This window comes from Rattus rattus, chromosome 1 (assembly GCF_011064425.1).
Source record: "Rattus rattus isolate New Zealand chromosome 1, Rrattus_CSIRO_v1, whole genome shotgun sequence".
Lineage (NCBI taxonomy): Eukaryota > Metazoa > Chordata > Mammalia > Rodentia > Muridae > Rattus > Rattus rattus.
Genome location: NC_046154.1, coordinates 9,631,867 through 9,653,215, shown reverse-complemented (window position 1 = coordinate 9,653,215; position 21,349 = coordinate 9,631,867). Strand labels below are relative to the sequence as shown.

The 21,349-nt window shown below is 52.5% G+C and overlaps 1 protein-coding gene across 1 annotated transcript in view; it reads right to left on the bottom strand.

Annotated features, from left to right (window-relative positions):
- The window catches only part of Camta1 (calmodulin binding transcription activator 1), an 828,009-nt gene that overhangs the window by 59,625 nt on the left and 747,035 nt on the right, over window positions 1-21,349 (bottom strand). The window contains 1 exon segment of the mRNA XM_032890958.1: window positions 16,797-16,931. Within this exon segment, the coding sequence (XP_032746849.1) occupies window positions 16,797-16,931 (135 nt within the window).

The window sequence follows — 21,349 nt, the reverse complement described above, 5'->3', positions numbered from 1 at the left end:
GATCTGCATTCAATTCCTAGCACCCACATGAGAGCTCAGAACCATCTACCATTCAAGTTCCAGAGGATCCAATGCTTCCTTCTGGTCTCTGGGGGAGCATGGCACCCACACAGTACACAGGCACACACAAGGCAAAGCACCTATGTGTGTAAAATTACATAAAGCTGTGAAACATACACACGCATGCACACAAACACATGCACACAGATAGTAACAAGTCTAAGCCTTAGGAAGAAGGCTGAACCTCAGGAGAAAGGCTCAGGTCATTTGGGGGGGGTCTCAAGGCTAACCTCAGGTCAGGAGGGTTCAAGGCTAACCTTGCTCACTGAGCCCTGCCTATCCAGCCCTCTATGTGAGGCAGCAAGGGGCAGAATCTAGACAGATAGGGCTGTGCTTCAGGACTTGAGGGCTTCTCAGTGAAGGCTCCATGTCTCGTGATGCTGACTTCCAGGACTGCAGGCCAGGAGGTGGCCATCTCTAACAGTCCTTTGGGAGGGTGGGAAAAGCAAGGTCAAATCGACCAAATCCCTGAAGACTGTGATGGCCTCCTTAATCTTGTAGAAACACCTCCTGAACTGAGGTCTCTTCCAACACCTCATTGGGTGGCTGACTTGGGGATACCACAGCGAGATTTGTAGGGCTTTTGGAATGTTCAGTAGGTGGCAGGTCCTGGCTGGGGACAGTAGCCTGAATTTTGGGTCCAATTGCACACCAAGTCCCTGGGTGGTAGCTTTCTGCTTCCTTTACTTTGAGCCCCTTTCCGCCTACACAAAATGAGGTTACACTGGATTTCAATGCCTCTGAGCTTCCCTGCAAGGAACCAGGATGCTACGTGACCAGTCCTATGAGGGCAGCTGCACAAGAGAGCGAGATCAACCCACAGTGCCCAGGAAATAAATGCACTTGTGTTATTTTGAGCCCCTCAGCTGTGGGTGGCTTGTTCGCAGCAATATCTACAGCTAGCACGACAACGAGGAAGAAAGGAGTTTACTACTTGGATGGACTTCCGCCTGGGAAGGCTATTGGCTTTGTTCAGATTGTAAGACTGACAACGTGTGAATTTTCCTTGTAACTTTGTAACAAAATGCAGAAAGGGAAAGAAATCCCCTTTAACTTGTTCTCCTTATGGCTTCTGTGGACTCATTCATTCCCAACACTCCCAAACGTCAGCACTGCAGCAACTGATAAAGTCCACGGCTAGCATGTCCAAGTGGGGGGAAGTGCAGAGACATCTCCCTCCAGGGCAGTGAGTGTAGAATCAGAAGTTGGGGTGAATAGGGACGGGTGCCCCAGGGTTGCCATCCCTAGCCTGTATTATATAGGACAACTTGCTAGACCCTTTGGAGCTGCGGGCTTCGTGTTAGAATGAAAATAGAGACAGCTCCTGGAGACTGGGTCAGGATGGAACAAAATGAATATGGAGGAAAATCTAGAGGCCAGGTGGGTGTTCAAGCAAGGCTCGTGGGCCAGGGGTGACACCTTCACTTTGAGGCGACTGACCCTTTCCTGCTTCTTATGTATTAAAATAAATGTGTCTTCTGGGTAGCTGTCCAGGGTGGGGGTGGGGGAGCTGGCAGATGTCATGGCCATGGCAGATAATCCCACTCAGGTGGAGGAGAGTTGGCCTAACTGAGTCCTACTCTGGAGCCTTACAGGAAATGTTGGGGACAGAGGTTCCAGGCCCAGCCTCTTTGGCACACCCCAGCTCAAAAGCCCACCCAGCAGGGACTGCATCAGTTAAGACAAGCTCAGCCGAAACCCACAGTTTTGTGCATTTCTTTACCTGACACAGCTCACAGGCCCCCTCTGTGGAGAGCACAGAAGCCTGCCTAACCCTCCTTTATGGCTCCTCGTTCAAACCAGAGCCAACCTCCATCAGTCTTTCTGGAGCCTAGGGCTTGAGGTTTGAGAGCACCCAGAGGCTTAAGTTGACCTTTGTACAAGGTAGGAACCACAGCAGACCCCACCACCACCCTTGAAGAAGACTATGGGGGTACCTACCACCATGCAGATACCACTTTTCCATAAGAAAGTTACACTCATAAATGCACAGATTAGCCAATCAGGCAAGGAGTACTGAAGGAGCAGAGGGAGGCTAAGAGTTCAGGGCTAGCCTGGCCTACGTAGTGAGTTCTAGGACAGCCAGGGATACACAGTAAGACCCTCCTGTCTCAAAACATAAGGAAGAGCATGCACTCACGCAAGTAAGCACACAGACCACAAGAAATTCATGGACCGAAGCTGTCATCATCAGATACCTTTTAAAAAAGTGGGGGGTCTGACCAAAGACAAGTAGGCAATGACAGAGTCAAATGACTAGCCACTTGGCATGACAGCCATCTTGGAATCACTCTCAGAGTGGCCATCAGACATCTATGGAAGTAACAGTTAGGTGAGCCCCCAGAGAAGGGGCAGAGTGACAGATTTAGCTCAGGGACTCTGCAGGCACTCGAGGTGCTAAATGCGATCCAAGAAGGGCAAGCGTGTGGCCAGGGGAAATAATGCTGTGTCAAACAAATGGGTGCCCATCACTTCTGTTGGCCTTTCTGTGACACCGTTGTGATCCATGTCTCCACAGTGGCCCCTCTCCATGTAGCTGCACCCCCATGGTGCCAGCTCCAGGCTCTGGGACTATGTTTCTGCTGACCACTTTTTCTAAGTTAGTTTGCACCTGGTTGGCGGACACTGTGATCTAGACTCCCCTCCAGCTGGAGATTGAGGCCAGATAACCCTGGGTTGCCCCACCTGCCCTGGGAACAAAAAACATCCCTGTCCTCTGTGGATTAATTCCTGTTCAGGTGACTCAAAGCGCTACCTGTGCACTGCTCACTCTCTTGCTGGGAATGAAACGGTATAGAGATGTACACATGTCATGAAGACCAGGACTTAGTCCCTGACGGCAGCAACAAGTAAACAAAAATGGGGGCTAAGGGGAAGTGAGGAGATTAGAAAAGTGAAGGCAGAATGGGGAGGGGTAGGGGGAGATGGGGCAGGCTGCCTCTGATGCAGGGGAATGTCTTGGAGTTCCAGATCTGTTTACTTCGGTCTTCTCCACTCAGCTTGCTCTTGCCTGATGCTTTCAGGGGTGGGAATGGGGGCAGAAGGGTTCTCAAAATGCACCAGGCTGGACAGGCACAATGGAATATAAGCCTACAGTTCCAGTGCTCTGGAGGGCGAGGCAGGGGCATTGCAGCAAGTTCAAGGCCAGCCTGGGCTGCAGAGTGAGACTAGTTTAGAACAAAGGAGTAAGGGATCATTAGGGATTTCCAAATTCCAGGGCACTGGTGGCTTCATATACGTCAAGTCCAACCTTCTGGGACCCTGCTCGTGGATCTGGCTCCAGAGGCCCCCATACAGGCCCTGTTGCAGTCTCCTACCCTGATTCTCTTGGCTTTAGCTGTTGTGGGATAGCCCAGACTCAGCCTTCTGACAGTATAGCCAACACCACCAGATGCCTTAAACATTATATCAAATGGTCTCTAAGGTAAAAGATGACTGACGATTGTACCTATCAGCCAGCCACCATTTGTAAAGCCAGGTCCTCTCCCATCAGTGTTGGGGGAAGTCACAGAGACACTTCTTGAGGTCAGCCACAGAGGAGAGGATAATAATTCTAGATTTCCCCAGACTCATGGGCCCCAGCTCGGGGAGAGGGAGAAGGGGATTGGTGGGCAGGGGGTGAAGCTATTCTTAAGTCTGCCACAGTGAAGGACCCTTTGGGAGAACACTTAACAAAACATGGAATGTTGCTCCAGCCTAGGGTACTGTCTGTAGGATAGAAGTGAGACTCTGGGCCCTTTCAGGGCCATTGCACAGATGGGTGATTCAAAGTTGTGATTGAATGTATTAGAGTAATAACCCTGACTAACAACACACCTGCATTTTCTCACTTAATTTCACATCTAGGTAGACTGATCTAGAATCCATTTGATTTCACATCGAAGCCCAGGGAAAACTAAGCTGTCCGTGATATCCTCCATAGAGGATAAAATACTCACTCGAATTAGGTCTCTGGGTAAAATGTGTTCCGATCAAGCTGCACAACAGTGCTTTAGAAATAAGTGACCACGAGGGGGTCTTCAGCATTCCTTCTTCCTACCACGAAGATAGACGAATGTAATGGCGGTGGGGGTAGAGTGCTCCCATGGGGCGTGTGTGTGTGTGTGTGTGTGTGTGTGTGTGTGTGTGTGAGACGCACAGAAAGCGCCACTTTAAGTGGTGAAGACATGTGGCCTTTATCCTCACCTAGGAGGTAGTCTCTAAGCCCTCTTAGATCACAGGAGAGTTCAGCAATACCATGCCAAGAGGTTAACAATGTGGCTTGGTGTCACACACACAGTACCAGCTGACCGGAGCTTGATAGAGCCACAGACCGTGAAGGCTCTGGTGAGCATACCTTCTCGCTGAGTGTCACACAGCAGTGCCAGGAACTCAACATGGTTCATGATGGCATGCTCAGAAGAGAATGGAAGCTCCGTATTTGGTAACCCCCTAGACTTATGCACTGTGACTGTTCCCAACTGTAATCCGTGTCCTTCTGTGGCAATATGCTGCCATGTGAGACTAACGACCTTCACTGTCTTTTTTTTTTTAATTTATCAAGGGCTCTTAGGGACCTTTGAATGTGTAGTTGGTGTCACAGAAGGTCAATGAAGCCCTCCTGGAGGGCAGCATGCCAGGTGCTGACTTGCCTGGGAAGTTTCCTTCCTCTCTGATGCACAGGGGGTGGCTAGGTCTGAAGACAGAACTGTTTTCCTGTTTCTTTCCCACCTACAGGGAGCTGAAGGGAGAACTCTCCATCCTCTCCAGCTGACCTCTTAAAAGGACCAGCAAGTGTCTACATGCTTGTCTTGAGTCACTTGCCTGAAGCTTGTTCAGTGAGACAAAGAGCAGAAAAGTTAATGATGGACACCTCCCCCAGCTTGGTTCTGACATTGGACATCCGAAAGCCAATGCAAGTGGTGGGGATGAAGGCTGCAAAGACAGTTCTGGGCTCCTCCAGTGACCCATTTGTCCATTCACCTGTCCATCCATTAATCCATCCACCCATCCATCTGTCAATTCACCTGCTCACCCATCCCTAGTAGAACCAGTTATTGAGAATTGCTACAGCCCGACATCTCTACGACGGGTGCTCTTACAGTGCTAATTAAAATAAAAACCCCTTGCTTGGGACTCAGCTGTATTTCTTCCTTTGTCAATCTCATCCATAATCGCTGCCTCCTTCTATCCAGGACCCCTCCATGCAGACACCTCTCATCTGCTTGTCAGCTTTCTTGGCTTCTGAAGTCTGTGACCACTTATCATTGACTTTTCTCACAAAAGTTCCAAAGGGCCCTCAATCAAGCTCCACCAAACTCAGGATCAGTCCTCCAAGGTGAATGGCATGGAGCCCACAGGCAAGCCATCCACAGGCTGTACTAATGTCACCTCCCTGTCTCTTAACTATGTGCCTTCTTCTCTGAGCTCTCATCAGAACAGCTAACTGGTCTACCTGGGCTTCTTTAATCTGTCCAATGCTTCTTCAAACTGAGTGCCGCAGTCACTGCCAGCCAAACCCACCACCTCTCTCCCATTTCAAGGCTTTCAGCAACATCTCTCTCCCATCACAGAGCTGCTGTGTTTGTCACCTTGGCCTAGAATCTTCTCGTCTTCTGTTTTCATGGTGTCAACATTTGTTCTTCCTACTGATCTCTTCAAAGGTCATTTCTTCAACAAATCCCTCCTAGACCTCACTGAGGATTCCTGCCCCATCAGAAGCATCCTGAGTTTTCAGTCAGGTCTGAATTTATTTTCTTCTGCTTGACATTAAGCTTGGCAAGTACAAGGACCTCATCAACCCACCTGCACCTGCTCTGATTCCCAGCACTGGGACAGCACCTGGCAGCTAGAGGGAACACACTCTACTCCAGTAATGATTACAGGGAAAAGTGCTAATGAGGAATTTACAAAGCATTATGGGAAAGCAGGATACACAGGCGTTCTTCAAGGGGCAGTGAGAGGGAGCACGGAACAGAGCATGCTTCAAGCTCAGGGGACAGCCCTCAGGCAGCACCACAGGGACTGGGGAGAGACTGAGAAGACAGATGCTCATGGCATGGAGGTAAAAGGAAGGCCACTGTGTCCTCTGTTCCCTGTACTACCCACTCACCCTGGTGTCTGCATCCTCCCTGTGAACAAGGACCTGGAAGGTGATGGAAAGTCAGAGTAAGGGCACCACATGAATACTTTGTGGATATGGCCAGGGGCACGGTGAACTTTGGAAGCTGCTATTAGCCCTGACCGGGGCAGCAACAATGACAACTCTTCTGTGTGTCTCAAGGGTGACTTTCCAAAAAGTAGTGCCAAGCTGGGAGAGGATGGGCGGGGTGGAGTCCTCCACTCACACCCCACACATCTCAGGTCCCAGCAACAGGAGAAAAGTCCCTCAGAGGCCTCCATTGGAGATCGTCCCCATCTTCTGGTAACAGAGCTGGTTCCTTGGCACGTGTTATCTCAAGCCCAGGGTGTGAGTCAGGTTCCATCCCTCTTGGTGGTGTGAATGTTGGCAAAAAGCATTAGCTTGTTCAGCTGGGTTGCCTCTGGTGACCCTTGACCCCGGTAAAGAAACTATAACTATGTTGCTAGAAGCAACTATGTTGCTAGAAGCTTCGGGCTTCTAACCAGTTTTTTTTTTTTTTTTTTTTCATCTGCCTTCCTGTCTCCCGTGGGTGGCTGTTGTGTGAAGAAGAGGAAGCAGGTGAAAGGGAGAACATCACAGCAGAGGGAACGATTTAGAGACTTCCATTTTGGTCAGCTGTGGTTTGGTATGGGGTGGCTGGTCTTCTGGGGCCCAGGCTTTCCGCAAGTGAGCCCTAGGTTTGTTTTTCAAATACTGATGCTTTTCATTCTGTGCTGGTCTTATCCACGTCCCCCCCTTTAAACGTCTCGTGTCATTAGTTCACAGTGGGCCATGTCTACAGTGTAGGAAGCTGGTCTACAGCCTGTCAAAGACTGTTTGGAATACCCTGGTGTCGCAGAGGTGAGAGATAAGGTCACTGGACCATGCAGACAGGACCAGACATGTGTGCATTGTTAGAAACTTTGAGAGAATTGAGAGGCCTTAGCCTTGGTTTCTGTCAGAGGCTGAGGGCTGTCCCCTCAGCCCCACCTGGAGCTGCACTATGTGGGCAGTGTCTCCTCTTGAAGTCTCCAGAGGTCCCAGTCTGCATCCTGCCTCTTTGCTACCGTGCTGCTGCTGCTCTCCGGGCTCCTAGTCTCAGGGTCATTTCTCTCTGCTGCTGGATCTACAGACCAGCCTCTCCATCCTTTCTCAGAGAGATGGATGATTGGAGCCCGGCTCAGGAAAGTCCACAGAAGCCAGCCGAATGGCAGAGTGGATGGGCCACACTGCAGACTTGATGGGCAGCCTTCCTACCCACAGGATCCCTGAATCATGGCAGCATCCAGTAGCCAGGAGACCAGGGCTGCCTCCTCTCATCTGACATCAGCATGCTATTTGGGTGGGGAACGATCATCATTCGTTCCTGTTTAGAGTTCAATCCCAGATAGGAAGAATGAGGAGGGGGTCTCTCTGGGACTCTGGGCAGATGCAGGGCTCAGAGGCTACCTTCCTCCTGCTCATGGTCCTAGCAAACAGATGTATGAGGTAAGAGAAGGAGAAATTGGATTCTCCCCTCCAGCTGTGCAGTAGAGGGAGCAAACTTCGAGGCACAGGACCTCCCCACCAGGTCAGCCTGAGAGGCTCATGCCCTCTGCTGTCCTGCCCCAGGTTGTCACTCTGAGCTGAGACAGGCTTGACACTATCGTTTCTGAACTCTTGGCCACACTCTTGAGTTCTCTAAGCTTGGTCTTCCCCTGACTTTTCTAGACTCTTCCAACACATGGGTCCCCCTGGCTGGAATATTCTTTTCCTTCTTCACTTGGCACTGGACACAATGACCAAGGCCTTCTTGAAGTGCTTTCTTCTCTCTGCCTTCCACCTCACTGGCTGTGCAGCCTTTTTGCTGGGGCCTCTTTTGCTTATGGGTACGTGGTAGGCCAGACTGTGGTCCGCTTTTGCTTTTTTTAATTTTTTTTTTTACTTTTTATTTTTTATTTTTAAACAGGGTTTCTCTGAAATCTGGTTTTCCTGAGTCTTGCTCTATAGACCCAGGCTGGCTTTGAACTCAGAGATCCACCTGCCTCTGCCTCCTGAGTGCTAGGATTAAAGGGGTGTGCCACCACTTCCCGGCCTACCCCATGGTCACCACACACCTTCTCTTTCCATACTTTTTCATGGAGCAGTTACACATAGCCACCCACACGCTCACGATCCCCCCAATCTGTACCCCATTCTCCATTGTCTCCAGACCTTCAAAGCCAACTGTGACATTGGCATCCCTGCCTAACCACACCAAAACCAAGCTCTACATTGTCCATGGCTCCCACAGGTGCTTCTCCAAACGTCTGTCTCAGAATATAAGTCGCTGTCCCTCTAGCGGTTAAAGGCACGAATCTGGACATCAACCCACCTAGTCCTCATCAGACGTTCAGACCCCAGCAGGACATCTCAGTTTACAACCAAATGTCTCTCAAAGCCAGTAGTGTCTCTGCAGATTGCTACAAGCTCTGTCAGAATCGCTCCTAGCATCTGTTGCCTAAGCGGATGCTCTGGCCTCTGGGAAGGGAGCCGCAGAGAGACACACAGTGCATTCTCCAGACAGCAGCTGGGGTGGCCTGGCAAACAGACCTGAACGTCTCACGTCATCTACACACACCTGGGCGCACCACCTCACCTACTTAGCACAAGCTTGAGCTCATGGGCTCCTCCTCCGTGGCAGCTCCCTATGGACCTTAGGACGAAGTGTTAGCTTCCTACATTGGATGACGGAGCTCATGAGGACTGGAGCGTCTGGCCGCTAGCTGATTCTCCCTGCATAGCCACCTTCCTTTCCTCTTCCTTGGGTGTGTCAGAATGCTCAGCTCATTCCCACCCTCCCAGGACTGTGTTCTCGAGAATCTTTCTGCCTAGCATGTCCTTCCCGTGAGCTGAATTCTATCCCATCACACACACCTCACCCTCACAGGTGCCTCTCTTACTCCCCAACCCCAAATACCTGCCTGGAACCTCTCCCAGATCAGCGAGCTCAATCTTTCTGCTTAGTGCTCACTGCCAGCTGGTGTTTTTATCTGCAACTTGTCTTTTTGTCTTTGTCCCCACTGGAATATAACCCCCTGGGTGAGTTAAGACTCCCCGGGGCCTAGACCAGTGCCTGGCACCCCACAGAGGCTTAGCGCATATTTACAGGATGATGGAAGAATGAATGACCCCCCCCCGGGGGGGTGGGGTGGGGGAAGGAGGCCAGGAGACAGGCTAGGACGTGCACAACTATTTTGGGCTACATGACAGTGGTGTTGGGGATGGGGAGAAGTAGAAAGCATGAAAGAAACGAAGGAGAGAAAAGTACCAGGCTGGAGCCGACATTGGGGGCGGGGGAGGGAGGAGGAAGCAGGGGGTCCACTCTCCTCCTGGGGTTCATCAAAAAGGCCAGGAAGAAGGGTGGGATGTGGGAAGTCACGTGACAGGTCTAGAAGATATACTGAGGAGTGGTCATCATGCCCTGTGCTCTTGTATTTGACTGAGTGTCCAGCCAGTGGTGCTGTCTGGGGAGGTTATGAAACCTTTGTGACATATGCTGGTTAGAAACGGGGGAAGGCCTGGCTAGAAAGGGGTTGTTGGGGGAAGGCCTTGCATGCTGTCCTGGCCTCTGGTCCTGGTCTCAGCACTTTGATTCCTGACTGGACATCATGTTAGGCCTCACTACCATGCATGCCTTCCCCACAATGATGGGGTGAAATCCTTCCTCAGGCATAGCAATAAGAAGAAGCCACTAACAGACTGGTAGATGACAGAGTATGTTAGATCCAAGCTTGAGTCCTTGGGGAAAGCGGGCAAAGAAAAGAAGGAGGCCAGCTACATAGGCTCTTATAGAACTTTCTGGAAAGAGGAGCTGGTAACAGGCAGGGGAGTTGAAAGGAGCTGCAGGAGAGTGTGAAGGTCCAGAGATTTGGGCACAGGGGCTTCCAAACAGGCAGGACTAATCAGCAGGGCTCATAGAGCATAAGGGTCATGTGGTCAATAAGGACCTACTATGATGTTGGTGATGGCTGTGCTATGCTGGTCCACATGTCCATGGTACGTAGATGTGGAGGTTCAGAAAATGGACGCCAATGCCTTTTCTGTCCCGTTTCCCAGGACCGGACGGAGGAGCATCATTGTCCAGCCAGAGCTTGCTTCCACTGCGGATACCCCAGCGTCCACAAAGTAAGCGCTCACTGCTGTGTGGAGCTACACTTCCTTTCCAGACTGCTCCTAAGCGTGGGGCTGCACCCTGCTGCAGACCTCACCATGTCTGCTCAGAGTCCCATAGAGATCAAACCCCGGTGAGGCTTCCGTGTTCTCTGCAGCTCAGCTCGCTTTCAGCACAGCTAAAGATGGCCGGGACCACACTGGGTGTCTGTCTTGGTTACGTTGTTGTTGTTGTGATAAAACGCCATGACCAAGGCCACTTATGGAAGGGTTTATCTGGGCTTACGGCCCAGTGGGGTAAGAGTTTGTCTCCATCATGGCAGGAAAGTGAGGCAACAGCAGGCACAGCGGCTGAGGGCTCACAGCTCAACCCCACGGGAGCAGGCACACTGGGAATGAATGGTAAAGGCTTTTGAAGCCTCAAGCTCCATCAATCCCTAGTTCCGTGCTCCCCCCAACAGGGCCTCCTTGTTGCCTCCTAAGCCTCCCAAACGGCTCTACCAACTGAAGACCAAGTATTGAAGTGTCAGAAACTAGGGAGGCTATTTCATCCAAACCACCGCAGGAGGAGTCTTCTCCACCGCATGAGTCTCCTGGGTGCCCCTGGACACCAGTCGTCAAGAGCCGGTGTTCTGGGTTGCCTACTGGAACCTCAAGCATGTGATCTGATTCCTAAGTAGGGCCAGATTCCAGAGATGACTGGTTAATGAGGTCACAGTGGACTAGATGGCTCCTTACATAAATACAGGGACGCAGAGAAGAAAGATGACCAAGTGGCAGTGGAGGAGGGACTGGGGCTATGTTGCCTCACTATATTGACGAAGGATGTTAATGGCTAACTGCCAGTGGGTGAGATGACAGGGGACTCTTCTTACATCCTCTGAGGGGAGCCTGGCCCTGTGCCCTGGACCTCAGGCTTCTGCTTCTGCCGTTCGTGGTAACTAAATAGGAGCCGTAGGAGAGTTCAGTAGTCAGAGGGTGCGATGATGACGTGGATGATGAATGATGACCTTAATGCACAAGCCACAGAAGTGCTCCCCTCCCCTACGCTGCCTTCGGTCAGAGTGTTTCACAGCAACAGAAAGGAAAGCAGCCACACCCCCAACCTGTGAGGAGGACCCCACAAAGAACAGGAGGGACTGACAAGGAGAAGACACTGGCCACACCCTCCTGTCACTCAGCTCCAAGACCCACCTCCTGTCACTCATATCCAAGACCCTCTTCCTGTCACTCAGCTCCAAGACCCACCTCCTGTCACTCATATCCAAGACCCTCTTCCTGTCACTCAGCTCCAAGACCCACCTCCTGTCACTCATATCCAAGACCCTCTTCCCCTCTTCCTGTCACTCATATCCAAGACCCTCTTCCTGTCACTCAGCTCCAAGTCCCTAGTGTGAGACTGGCTCAAACCAAGCTTGCTGCCACCTGTGTCCCCCAGGTCGCTGCTGTACACGGAAGCAGCCAGACACCCGTGTACTAACAAGCATTTGTTTGCTCAAAGCTCACTCTGGGTAGACTTTGAAAGCTCCAGGTGGGGTCCTGATTCCCTCTCTGGTCTTTGCTTGCTTACTGGTGACAGGAAGTCTACAGTGTCCCTAGAGGCAGGACAGAGTGATCTTGTGCTCCCAGGCTTTAATTATGCTAGGATTTGAAGCTGTTTATCTAAGGTAAGACAATTAACCATTGTCTTTTCTTAAAATAAAATAAAATAAAATCTGTAGACTGTGCGGTGGCCCATGCTTTTAATTCTGGCACTGCAAGGCAGAGGTAGGTGGGTTTAGGCCAGCCTGGTCTACATGGTGAGCTTCAGGCCAGCCAAGGCCACATGGTGAGACCCTTCTTAACAAACAGAATTCTTGTGGCCATTGTGTTCTATGCTATAATATACAAAGTTAACTTTTGTCTCTTCCTTCATTGTGTGGGGGAGAGGACGTCTGTGGATTGTTCTGGGTCTCTGTTTACCCAGATGCATTCTCTTCTGTCACCCAGCAGGCCCCAAGAGGATGATGTCTAGGTGGACTGGACAGTAGGGACCAGAGATTGGTCAACAAGGGCCTGGGTCCACTGTCGGACCCAGAATACCATTGGGTGGACAAGTGTCCCAGAGGCCTCTCAGGAGCAAGCGGCACAGCTAGACTGCATGCAGGGCCTCTAGCTGCTGAGGTTCCTGTAGTCTCAGGGTTGTATACAATGTATCTATGTCTGGGTGATCCCCTAGCCCCGTTCTGCATAGGCTAGAGTCAGATGCCAGCTAGGAGGGGCCCACATGCCAGGGCTAGACCTGCTCACAGCACCATCACAGTTCAGAAGCAGAGGACAGGTCAGACCAGACTAAACTAGGAAGCCAGATCTTACCTTTTCTTTTAGGCCAAAGACAGGACGCTGGGGGAGGGGTGTGTAGGGCCATAATCGCCTCTGTCCTGTGAGTTGAGGGAGACCTCTAGACTGCTTGAGGCTAGCTCCCCGCCCCAGCCCCCTCCTTGCCTGAGATGACAAGGTTCCTCCCTCCCTAGGGTGAAGTCAGCAGGCCTGTCCAGGTGACCAGCCCAGGAGAGCTGCTTCCAACTCTCAGTCCAGTCCTCTCATCAGGATCAACAATCTAAGCAGTTTACAGAGGTTCAAGGAGACAGTCGGGGTGGGAGCGGGGGCAGGGAGCCCCTGAATCTTGTCAGCTTACTGCTCTCAAGAATCAGAGGGTTATGAAGGAAAAAGGACAAGACACACAAAGGTCCACTCCAGAGACAGAGGTCACCCAGTACCCCATTGTCTGTGGCCCAGTGAGTATCTGCCTAGCACATCCTTGGCTCCAGGGCTGGAGCGGGGAGTAGTCTGGGCTTCTTCTCTTTATGAACACATGCGCAGATCTCTGCACAGCCCTGGCTGTGTGTATCCACCGAACCCAAGGCAGACAGAGGAGACGCTTCCCAGAAGCCTTACCCAGACAGCCTCCTGGGAAACAAATGTCATGGCTGCCTACTTCCAGCCTGGAGAAGTGTCCTCTTGCAAGACCTATTCCTGACCATCCTGGGGTCTTATGCAAATAGCCGGGGACCTTTGCTCTGCATCTAAGCCGTTGGGGAGAAATGTGCTAACACTCAAAGCCTAGACAAAGATGGAGGCTTTCCTCCCCTTTGTTCTCTCTTCCCGGATGCTGGCTCCTTCCACCTCTCTTAGCCTGGCTGATAACCGCCTGCTTGGCCTTCAAGTGCCCCACCCCCCCTCCGTGAAGCCTTGGAGCTGTAGGGTAGATTAAAGCTCGGCTTCCCTTAGGCTGGTTTGCACCTACAGGTGTGGGTGCAATCATGACTCAACCACGCACTGCATACTACCACAGGCTGCCCGTGCAATGGGGTCTCAGCAGAAGTGGTCCTTTGTCCTCAACACCCAGTAAGGAAAGTACTATAGAGAAACCCACTAGGTCTTGAGAAGGTGTGGTGGTCCAGAAGGCTCTCTGCTGTCACATCTGTGCCTCCCCCTTCTGCAAGTCCATTCTCTCTGCCTTGCTTTAGCGGAGGTTTTAGGGGCATTAAATCCTGAGTCAAGGGACCCCACCTAGAAGAAAATCGCTTCCTGCTGGGAGGGGCTGCACACACAAAAGCCGCGTAGCAGACAAGACTGAGCATTGGGGACAAAGACTGCGGCCAGGGACAAAGACTGCGGCTAGGACAAAGGCGGAGCCGCAGCTGTTGCGTGCACGCGCCTTGTGCGCGCCAATGCTCTGCGTTTCAGGACCAGGCGCCCCCACCTGGCCTTGAATCTGGTAAACAAGTCCATTGTTTTAAAGCGGCAAAGGCTGAAATTACCGTCCTCAAATAGTCCCGGGCTTTAAGGCAGGGGAAGGACACAGAGCGCTCTCCAGAGTCGGAGGAGGGCGATGTCAGGAAGGACAGCAAAGCTACCAGCCCGCAATCGCAGTGCTTTTGCGCCTTCTCTGCCAGGAACGGCTGCGCGCTCTTCCTATGAACACCCGCCTTTCTGCGGCAGCCAGCGTGCACTGGAACCCCACGAGACCCGCGTCACCAGCTATTGCGCGAAAAGACCCCGCATTGCGGCGGTGCGCGCGCGCGTAGTGGGGAGGGTGTAATGTGTGCATAGCGTGCGCGCTTCCCGCCCGCGTTGCCCCAGATCTCCCGGTGCTGCAGTCTCCTCACCCCCACCCCCGCCTTTGCACACACGTCCCTGCTGTTTGGTGAGCTGTGATGGAGAAGGTGCCCAGTAGCCGTGGCGCAGTAGGGAATGGTGACGCGAGGGAGTGGAGGGGAGATGCTTACCCGCCTGGCCGCTGCAGCGTCTGCCTCCACACAAAGCTCGCTGCCAAGCCAAGCGTTTGGCAGGAGGCCGGGAGACCCCCGCCCTCCTGCTAGCTGTCTCAGCTGTCTCCAGCACTGGGGCAGATTATGCCCCTGGCGTGTCTCGGCGCTGCTCCCCTCCCCCAAGGGCCATCAGACGAGAGAAGTGGTGGGCAACCCACGCGCGTTCATTTAGGAGATCTAGAGGCGCTGGGAAGCTCCCAGATTCTCAGTCAGGTGGGATCTCACAGTCCTGCAGACCCCACCTCTAGTCTCCTCCCATTACTTGAAAGAACTGCTGGCCAAGAACAGGGGAAGAAAATGCCACCCGGGTCCTCTGTGGTGCTCAGGGGCCTTGGGGCAGGCTGTCCTTCCCCAAACAGGCAGGAACAGTCTGGATCCTCAGAGTGGCCCCTATGCCCGTGTAGCTAGGGTTCTAACTGGGTTCTGGGTGGTAACACAAAGCCAGTGTTGCTCAGACGCCCATGTCTTAACGCCATCCTGTTTTGTGCCAAGGGGCTGAACGAATTTCAGCTCAGAGGCCTACAGAAGAGAGAACTTGGCCTTGGAGTAGGAGGCTGCTGGGAAGCAGGCCTAGGACCCCGGAGTGTGCTTGTTGTGAGGCAGTCTGGCTTCTCCCCTCTCACAGCATCTGCCCCTGCCTTCCATTAGTCATAAGCGCCATTAGGTATACCTGGCTTTCTGGGCTTCCAAGGACCAGCAGATGTTTTGTGTGCTTGAAGGCACCATTTAGCTCAAGACTCTGCTTTCCAGGCAGGACCCTACAGTGGTCCCAGCATCCCTGGGTTCCACCCTAGTCAGGCTGATGGGGTCACTCTGGGAGAGCCAGGACTCTGCAGAGAGAGCATCCTGCTCCATTCTCCGTTTTGTTCTGCAAAACTGAAACCGGATTTCCTGAACAGGAGCCCCTGGTCACCCTGCCCTTCTCTGTTACACACTGCAGGCCATCAGCTCATGCTGGCTCCGGCCTCGGCTGGGGATGCTGCCAAGATCAGCACGGTGCTTTTCGGCAGTCCCGCCAGGGTGCAGATGCCTGCTGACCCCAAACCGCCTCTGGGAGTAACTCCGGAGGGTTCATGGGCCAAGGCGGCTGCCGGGCACCCTGTGGCTATGGGGACAGGGGCAGGGATAAGGCTGGGCTGAACATAAAAGTTCTACAAAGCCCTGCAGGGTCTGAACCATCAGCCAATGGGAGAAGGCATGTTGAGGTCAGACTGCTACTGTGGGCGAGTGGTCCTTAGCCTTTCAACACCCAGGGATTGCTGTGGTTTCCAACAAAGGTACAGATAGACTGTCCCCTTTATAGACTGTCCTGGTACTTAGCCTAGGTCTTGGATTTGTTCTCTCTACAAAGCCCCACCCAGGACTTGCCAGCTCTGGGCCATCTTGTATCATACCTAGGTAGGGAAGGGAAGGAGCTTCTAACCCTGGGGTCCATTAGTCTGCCTTTGCCATTGGTTTTCTTTTGTTTCCTGGGTGAAAGGAACCTATCCATCAACTCAAGGTCAAGGCCCAAAACTCTGGAAGCCTCTGCCCCTCCTTGGCTAGCAAGCCCTGTCCCTCCTTTGCAGTATACTTTCAGCCACGGTTATGAGTCTGGGCTTGTCTGAGGAGCTGTACCAGGCAGAGGCTTAAAACCAGCCAAGAGGCTGGGATGATGGAGCGCTGAGCTTCCCAGAGGAGGCCGGGCTACTCATTTCAGCTCCACAGCCTGGCCACTCAAGCCTGTCAGCTGAAATGAAGGCTTCGGGTGCTCCCACAGCACCCACCCTGCTATCCTTCCCGGGAGGCGTGGGGCTGGGCTATGCCTCCAGGATCCCCGCTTCTTTCCAAAGGAGATACAGGGGCAGCACCAGAGGGGCATCACAACTGGGCTTGCTGCAGGGCTCTCCCAGCGCCGGGGGTGGGGAGGAGCTTGCTCAACTACTCAGACACCTTGGCAGGAGTGACAGCCACAAGCCAGCCTCACATGCTTCATCTGTTGCCAAGAGAGGCTGGATTAAGATAGGGGTAACAAGTAGCCAGATGCGGGCTGAACGGTAGGTAATGTGTACGCATAATCAGGGGCAGGAGGTCCTCCCTTGGCCGACCCTGACTCTGGTCCCTGCCCCTCTCTGCCAGCTCCTCCTTTTGTTTCCACATTTATATTCCCTCTCCCTCTGTGCCCAAGAAGGTGACCAGAAGGCCGTGCTTACCGTCCAATGACAGCCAGTCGTGCTGGGAGGAAGGGAGTGTGGGTAGAGCCCGAGCTTTGTACTCAAACACCACCGAGTTGGAGATGATCTGATTGTTGAAGGCAACTTGTAGGGTCACAAGACCCGTGTCATGGGCTGAAAGGCAGAAAGAGACAGGTCAGGGTGAGGGGCTCCCTCCCAATTACCCTTCTTTCAGTGAAACAACCAGCTATTAACCCAGCCTGTGCCCTCCTATCCCTAAAGGCCCAAGTGTGGCACTTCGGGAAAAAGTCTTAGCTCCAGTCAATGGGTGTGTGGAATCCCCAAGGGATTGTTTATTGTTTGTTTGTTTGTTTGTTTTGAGACAAGTTCTCACTATACTGCCCTAGTTGGCCTGGAACTATATAGACCAGGCAGGTCTCAAAACTCCCAGAGATCTGTTTGTCTCAACTCCTGAGTTCTGGGGTTAATGGTGTGTGCCGTCATGTTTGACAAGCCTCTGTGTCCTAGCGATCTGTTGCTGGGCTACCTGGGATGGGCAGGGACCTGAGCTCAGTTCAGACGGCTCATCCCACTCTTTCTTTCCAGGTACGTCTGGCCGTGTCCTGACTCACTTCACGTAGGATCCTCAGTGCTTTGGGAGTTTGGCTTCCTGCTGACAGCAAGTTTCTTCTGGGGCTCTCACTGTGGCCCTGTTAGCCTGAGATGCTCCAGAGCTGCAGTGAGATGCTAGCACAATGTTACTTCCAAGGACTCTGGGAAAGCGTGAACTTGTACTCTTAATCCTGACTGAGCCGAATAAATGGATGAAATGTTCTCTTTAGGAACGGGAGAGAAGCCTGCTGGAGGAGGAGACCTACATCTGCTGGAGAGGAGGCTACGCCACCAAGATATTACCGTTGACATCTTGGGGGGCTGCACTGTAGTCCCCAAAGATGTCCTGTGGGCTATGATGGCTATGTTGGGGAGCAACCCCCTAATAGGGGTCAGGTTATGTTTTCTGGGCACTGCTTTTCTGGAGCTGAGACACCAATACTCTGAGCCTCCTCCAGCAGGAGCAGGCTGATTTCCAGAGAGGATACACGGGGATCATATTACTGTTCGGGCTCTTGGCTTTCAGAAGCCTACGGTCGTGAGGAAGCCATCCAAGTCAGCTGCTCCCGAGGACAGGGTGAAGCTCTGGCTTCCCTCAAAGGACATCTGCAGATCCCACTTCCGATGGGAAACCCAACGCATTGGCCATGGCCTTTCTCCAATTGAGGTGTATATAGAAAGCAGGTTTTGGGGACATCACTGCCCCAGGTGTCCAGGACACAATCTGAAAGGATGGGCTCCTTGGGGATCATGCAGAACCTCCCATGGTTCTTCTCTGGATAGGGATCCCCGACGATATCCAGAGTCTTCTCCCATCGCACATCCCTTCTCAAAACTCCGAGATTGTGGTCTCTGTTCTCTCCTAGAGATGTGCTTGGTTTACCAACAGGGAGGAAGGGCTCTGAGAACTCTCCCTGTGATCCCAGGGCGCTCTGATCTCCAGGTGGGGGAAGCCGTAGCTTGTGTCCAGTGTCCCCTCGGAGGACCCTCCGTCACTGCTCCTATGTCACTGCCCTGGCTTCTACACGACAGGTAACACAGGTAATCTGAATGGAACAGATGCTCAGGCTTCCTCGCCATCCCCAGAGACGCAGTACAAGGGGCACCTGCCAGTTCAAGGTGTCAGGCCCAGGACCCACAGTCTTCCTTGACGTCCTCTCTGAGTCTCCTCTCTGTCTGCTTCTGCTCTTATTGAAGACCATTCCTTCCCTCTGCTGACACAATGGCTTCTTGCCATTCTGTGTCTGCTCCTGCTTCAATAGGCCCAGGGAGGGGGCGCTGCCTTGAGCACCCCTAGAGGAGGTAACCAGGGGAGTCTTCTTCCTTAAAGGTCACCCCTAGCCCAGTTTCCCTGGCTTTCCTATGTGGGTTACTGCTACTCCTAACCCATTCTCTCAGAATAATCTTTTTTGGGGGGCGGGGAGGGGAGCAGGGAGAGATAGGTTCTTGCTATGTAGCCTTGGGCAGCCTAGTGCTCCCTACGTAACCCAGGCTGGCCTTAAATACAGAGATCCACTTGTTTCTACCCTCCCCACCCCCCCAAGTGCTGGGATTGAAGGTGTGCGCTAACACATCAACTCCGAATTATCTTTTAAAGTCATAATTTAGATCAAATCTCTCTGCTGTCTAAAGCCGTTGACTTCCCATGCAAGAACAATTAAATCAGCCTCCCATTGGCCAACCTCTTTCTGCCTAAGGGCCTCTCCTTATCCTTACTCTGCCTGTTGTGACATCTTCTTCCACCCTTCCCAAGGCTGGCTCTGGGCCACCCCTTTTCTGCCAGCTTCTCAGGGATGCGCAGCCTCATGTCTGCGAAGGAACTTGCACCGAGGACACCCTCTCCACCGTGCACACTCTCTGCTGGGCACACCCTCTCCACTTCCCCTTGCTGTATCTCTTCGATCTTTCATTATTTTCTGTCTTCTCGTAGCAGAGCGTCAGCTCCCAACAGCTCGAGACCCTGCCAGTTCTGCTCTCCACGCTCAGAGCCACAGTTCCTGTCAAGACCCAGTTCTGGCCGCCCATACCTCCTGTAAGTGAGCTGCTTTAACACGTGTGCTGCTCACGCTGCGTTCGTCTTCTGCTTTCTGACGACTTCCGAGGAGACCAAGTGGGGCTTGCAAGCCAGCAGACTTCTTGACAGACCCCTCCACCTACTGCTTCTAGTTCACAGCATCGCCCTTCTCAGTAGTCCGTCTTCACTGCCTCCCCTGGGGCTCAGGACAGACCTTGACCATGTGACTATGGTTGCCAGCGATTGTGGGAACTTGGAGGAACTCTGTTCTCTGTCAGGTTTGGTTTGGCCCAGCCAGGTGTACCAGACAGGCAGGTGGCATTTGTGTTCTCTGTACCTCCCTTCCTTTCCCAGTCTCAGCCTCTAAGGTGGCTTGGCTTGTGTTCACCGGCCTCTGAGGCCCTTTTTGTTGACTAGGCCATCTGGGGTCTAGCCTTTAGGATTGGTTTCAGCTTCCTCCAGAAGACCCCAAGATGACAGCTCCAGCAGCTGGCACCACCTCCCAAGGAAGCCATTGGTTGCCTTGACCCGGCTTTGGATTAGAAACTCTTTGAGTCCCAGTCCTATGGGCTGGGATTCATCTCAGTTGCAGTTTAGGTGTCGACCCAATTCACGGCAAGCAGGAGACTCTAACGAATGATTTGGAAATGATGAATGAATGAACCAATCAATCAATCAATCAATCAATCAATACACCCGACAGGACCTACTTCAGTTGGCATGCTAAAACGATATATTCTCATGGGACGTGCTTTGTGAGACTGGCAACAGAAGGTTCAGCAGTCAGACCATGGCACACGGCCCCGAGTTTTGTGGCATCTGGTTGGAGAAAGGATATTTTAGAAGTGACTCGTGTCCCTTCTAAAGTTTCCCAGTGACCATGAAAAACTGGCCAGGATGGACTCTGTGTGTTAGCACTGGGGACCCAGGAGTGTGTGGAGAGCAGGCGAATTACCAGAGGAGACCAGAACGGCCCTGGCTCTCCTTCCTTCTCCCCAATTGCCTTTGTGTGAAGAGCCCTGGAGGCAAGCACTTCATGGCCCCTGGTCATTTTATGCTCAAGGGTATGTGGAAGAAGGTCTCTGAAGATTAAGGTTCAGGGGCACCAATCTCTGAGGTATGGTTACACAGATGATATGTGGCTGACAGGACATACCCCACTGAGACTGATTCCAGCCCCCAGAATCCTCTGCGTTCTGACCTGGGATACCATTCAGAGGCTATACAAAGCCCAGTCCCTTGTCAAGAACCAGAGGCAAGGTATTTAGCCAGGTACAAGAAAAGAAGATGTGTTTTCTATTTATCGGCAAGTCCCTTCCCACAGCAGGTGCACAGTGGACAGTTTAATAGTATGCTGCTATCTCTCCTGCACTGAGCGGGGCTGCCTTGGCCCAACGGTGGCCATCTGGATGGCTGCTCTCCAATCCTAGCAGGGAGGACCTGGAGCTATCCTTGAAGCTGTTGAGAGCTGGGTCAGCAGTGAGGGGTGTGTGTGTGTGTGTGTGTGTGTGTGTGTGTGTGTGTGTGTGTGTGTACACATGAATACTATAGGCATATCCTGGAGCATGCAGAGTGAAGGAGGAGCTAGGCTGAGATGAACAGTTGATGCCAAACCCATAGATTAGAGCATTCTGATCTGGTGGGTTGCAAAGGAAGGTGACGAGAGAGAGGAGGAGGGAGTGGGAAGACAGAAGTCTGAAGATGAGGAGAGAGGAAGAAGGGGGAGAGAGAAGAGGGAGAGGTCAGGGAGGAAAAATGGTTGGTTTGTAAGTGCCAGAGTGTTGCAATAGGGGACAGGGTCAGCAAGATGAGCAGGCACTGGGAAGAGACCACACTGAGTATAGGGGAACCCTGTTGGCCCGCACAGTCCTGGTTAGACTGCTTCTGTCTGGGAGTCCCTTCTTCCCTTTCCCAGTTGGACTCTGCCGGAAGTACCCTCCTTTCTTCCGGAAGTGCACTCCTTTTT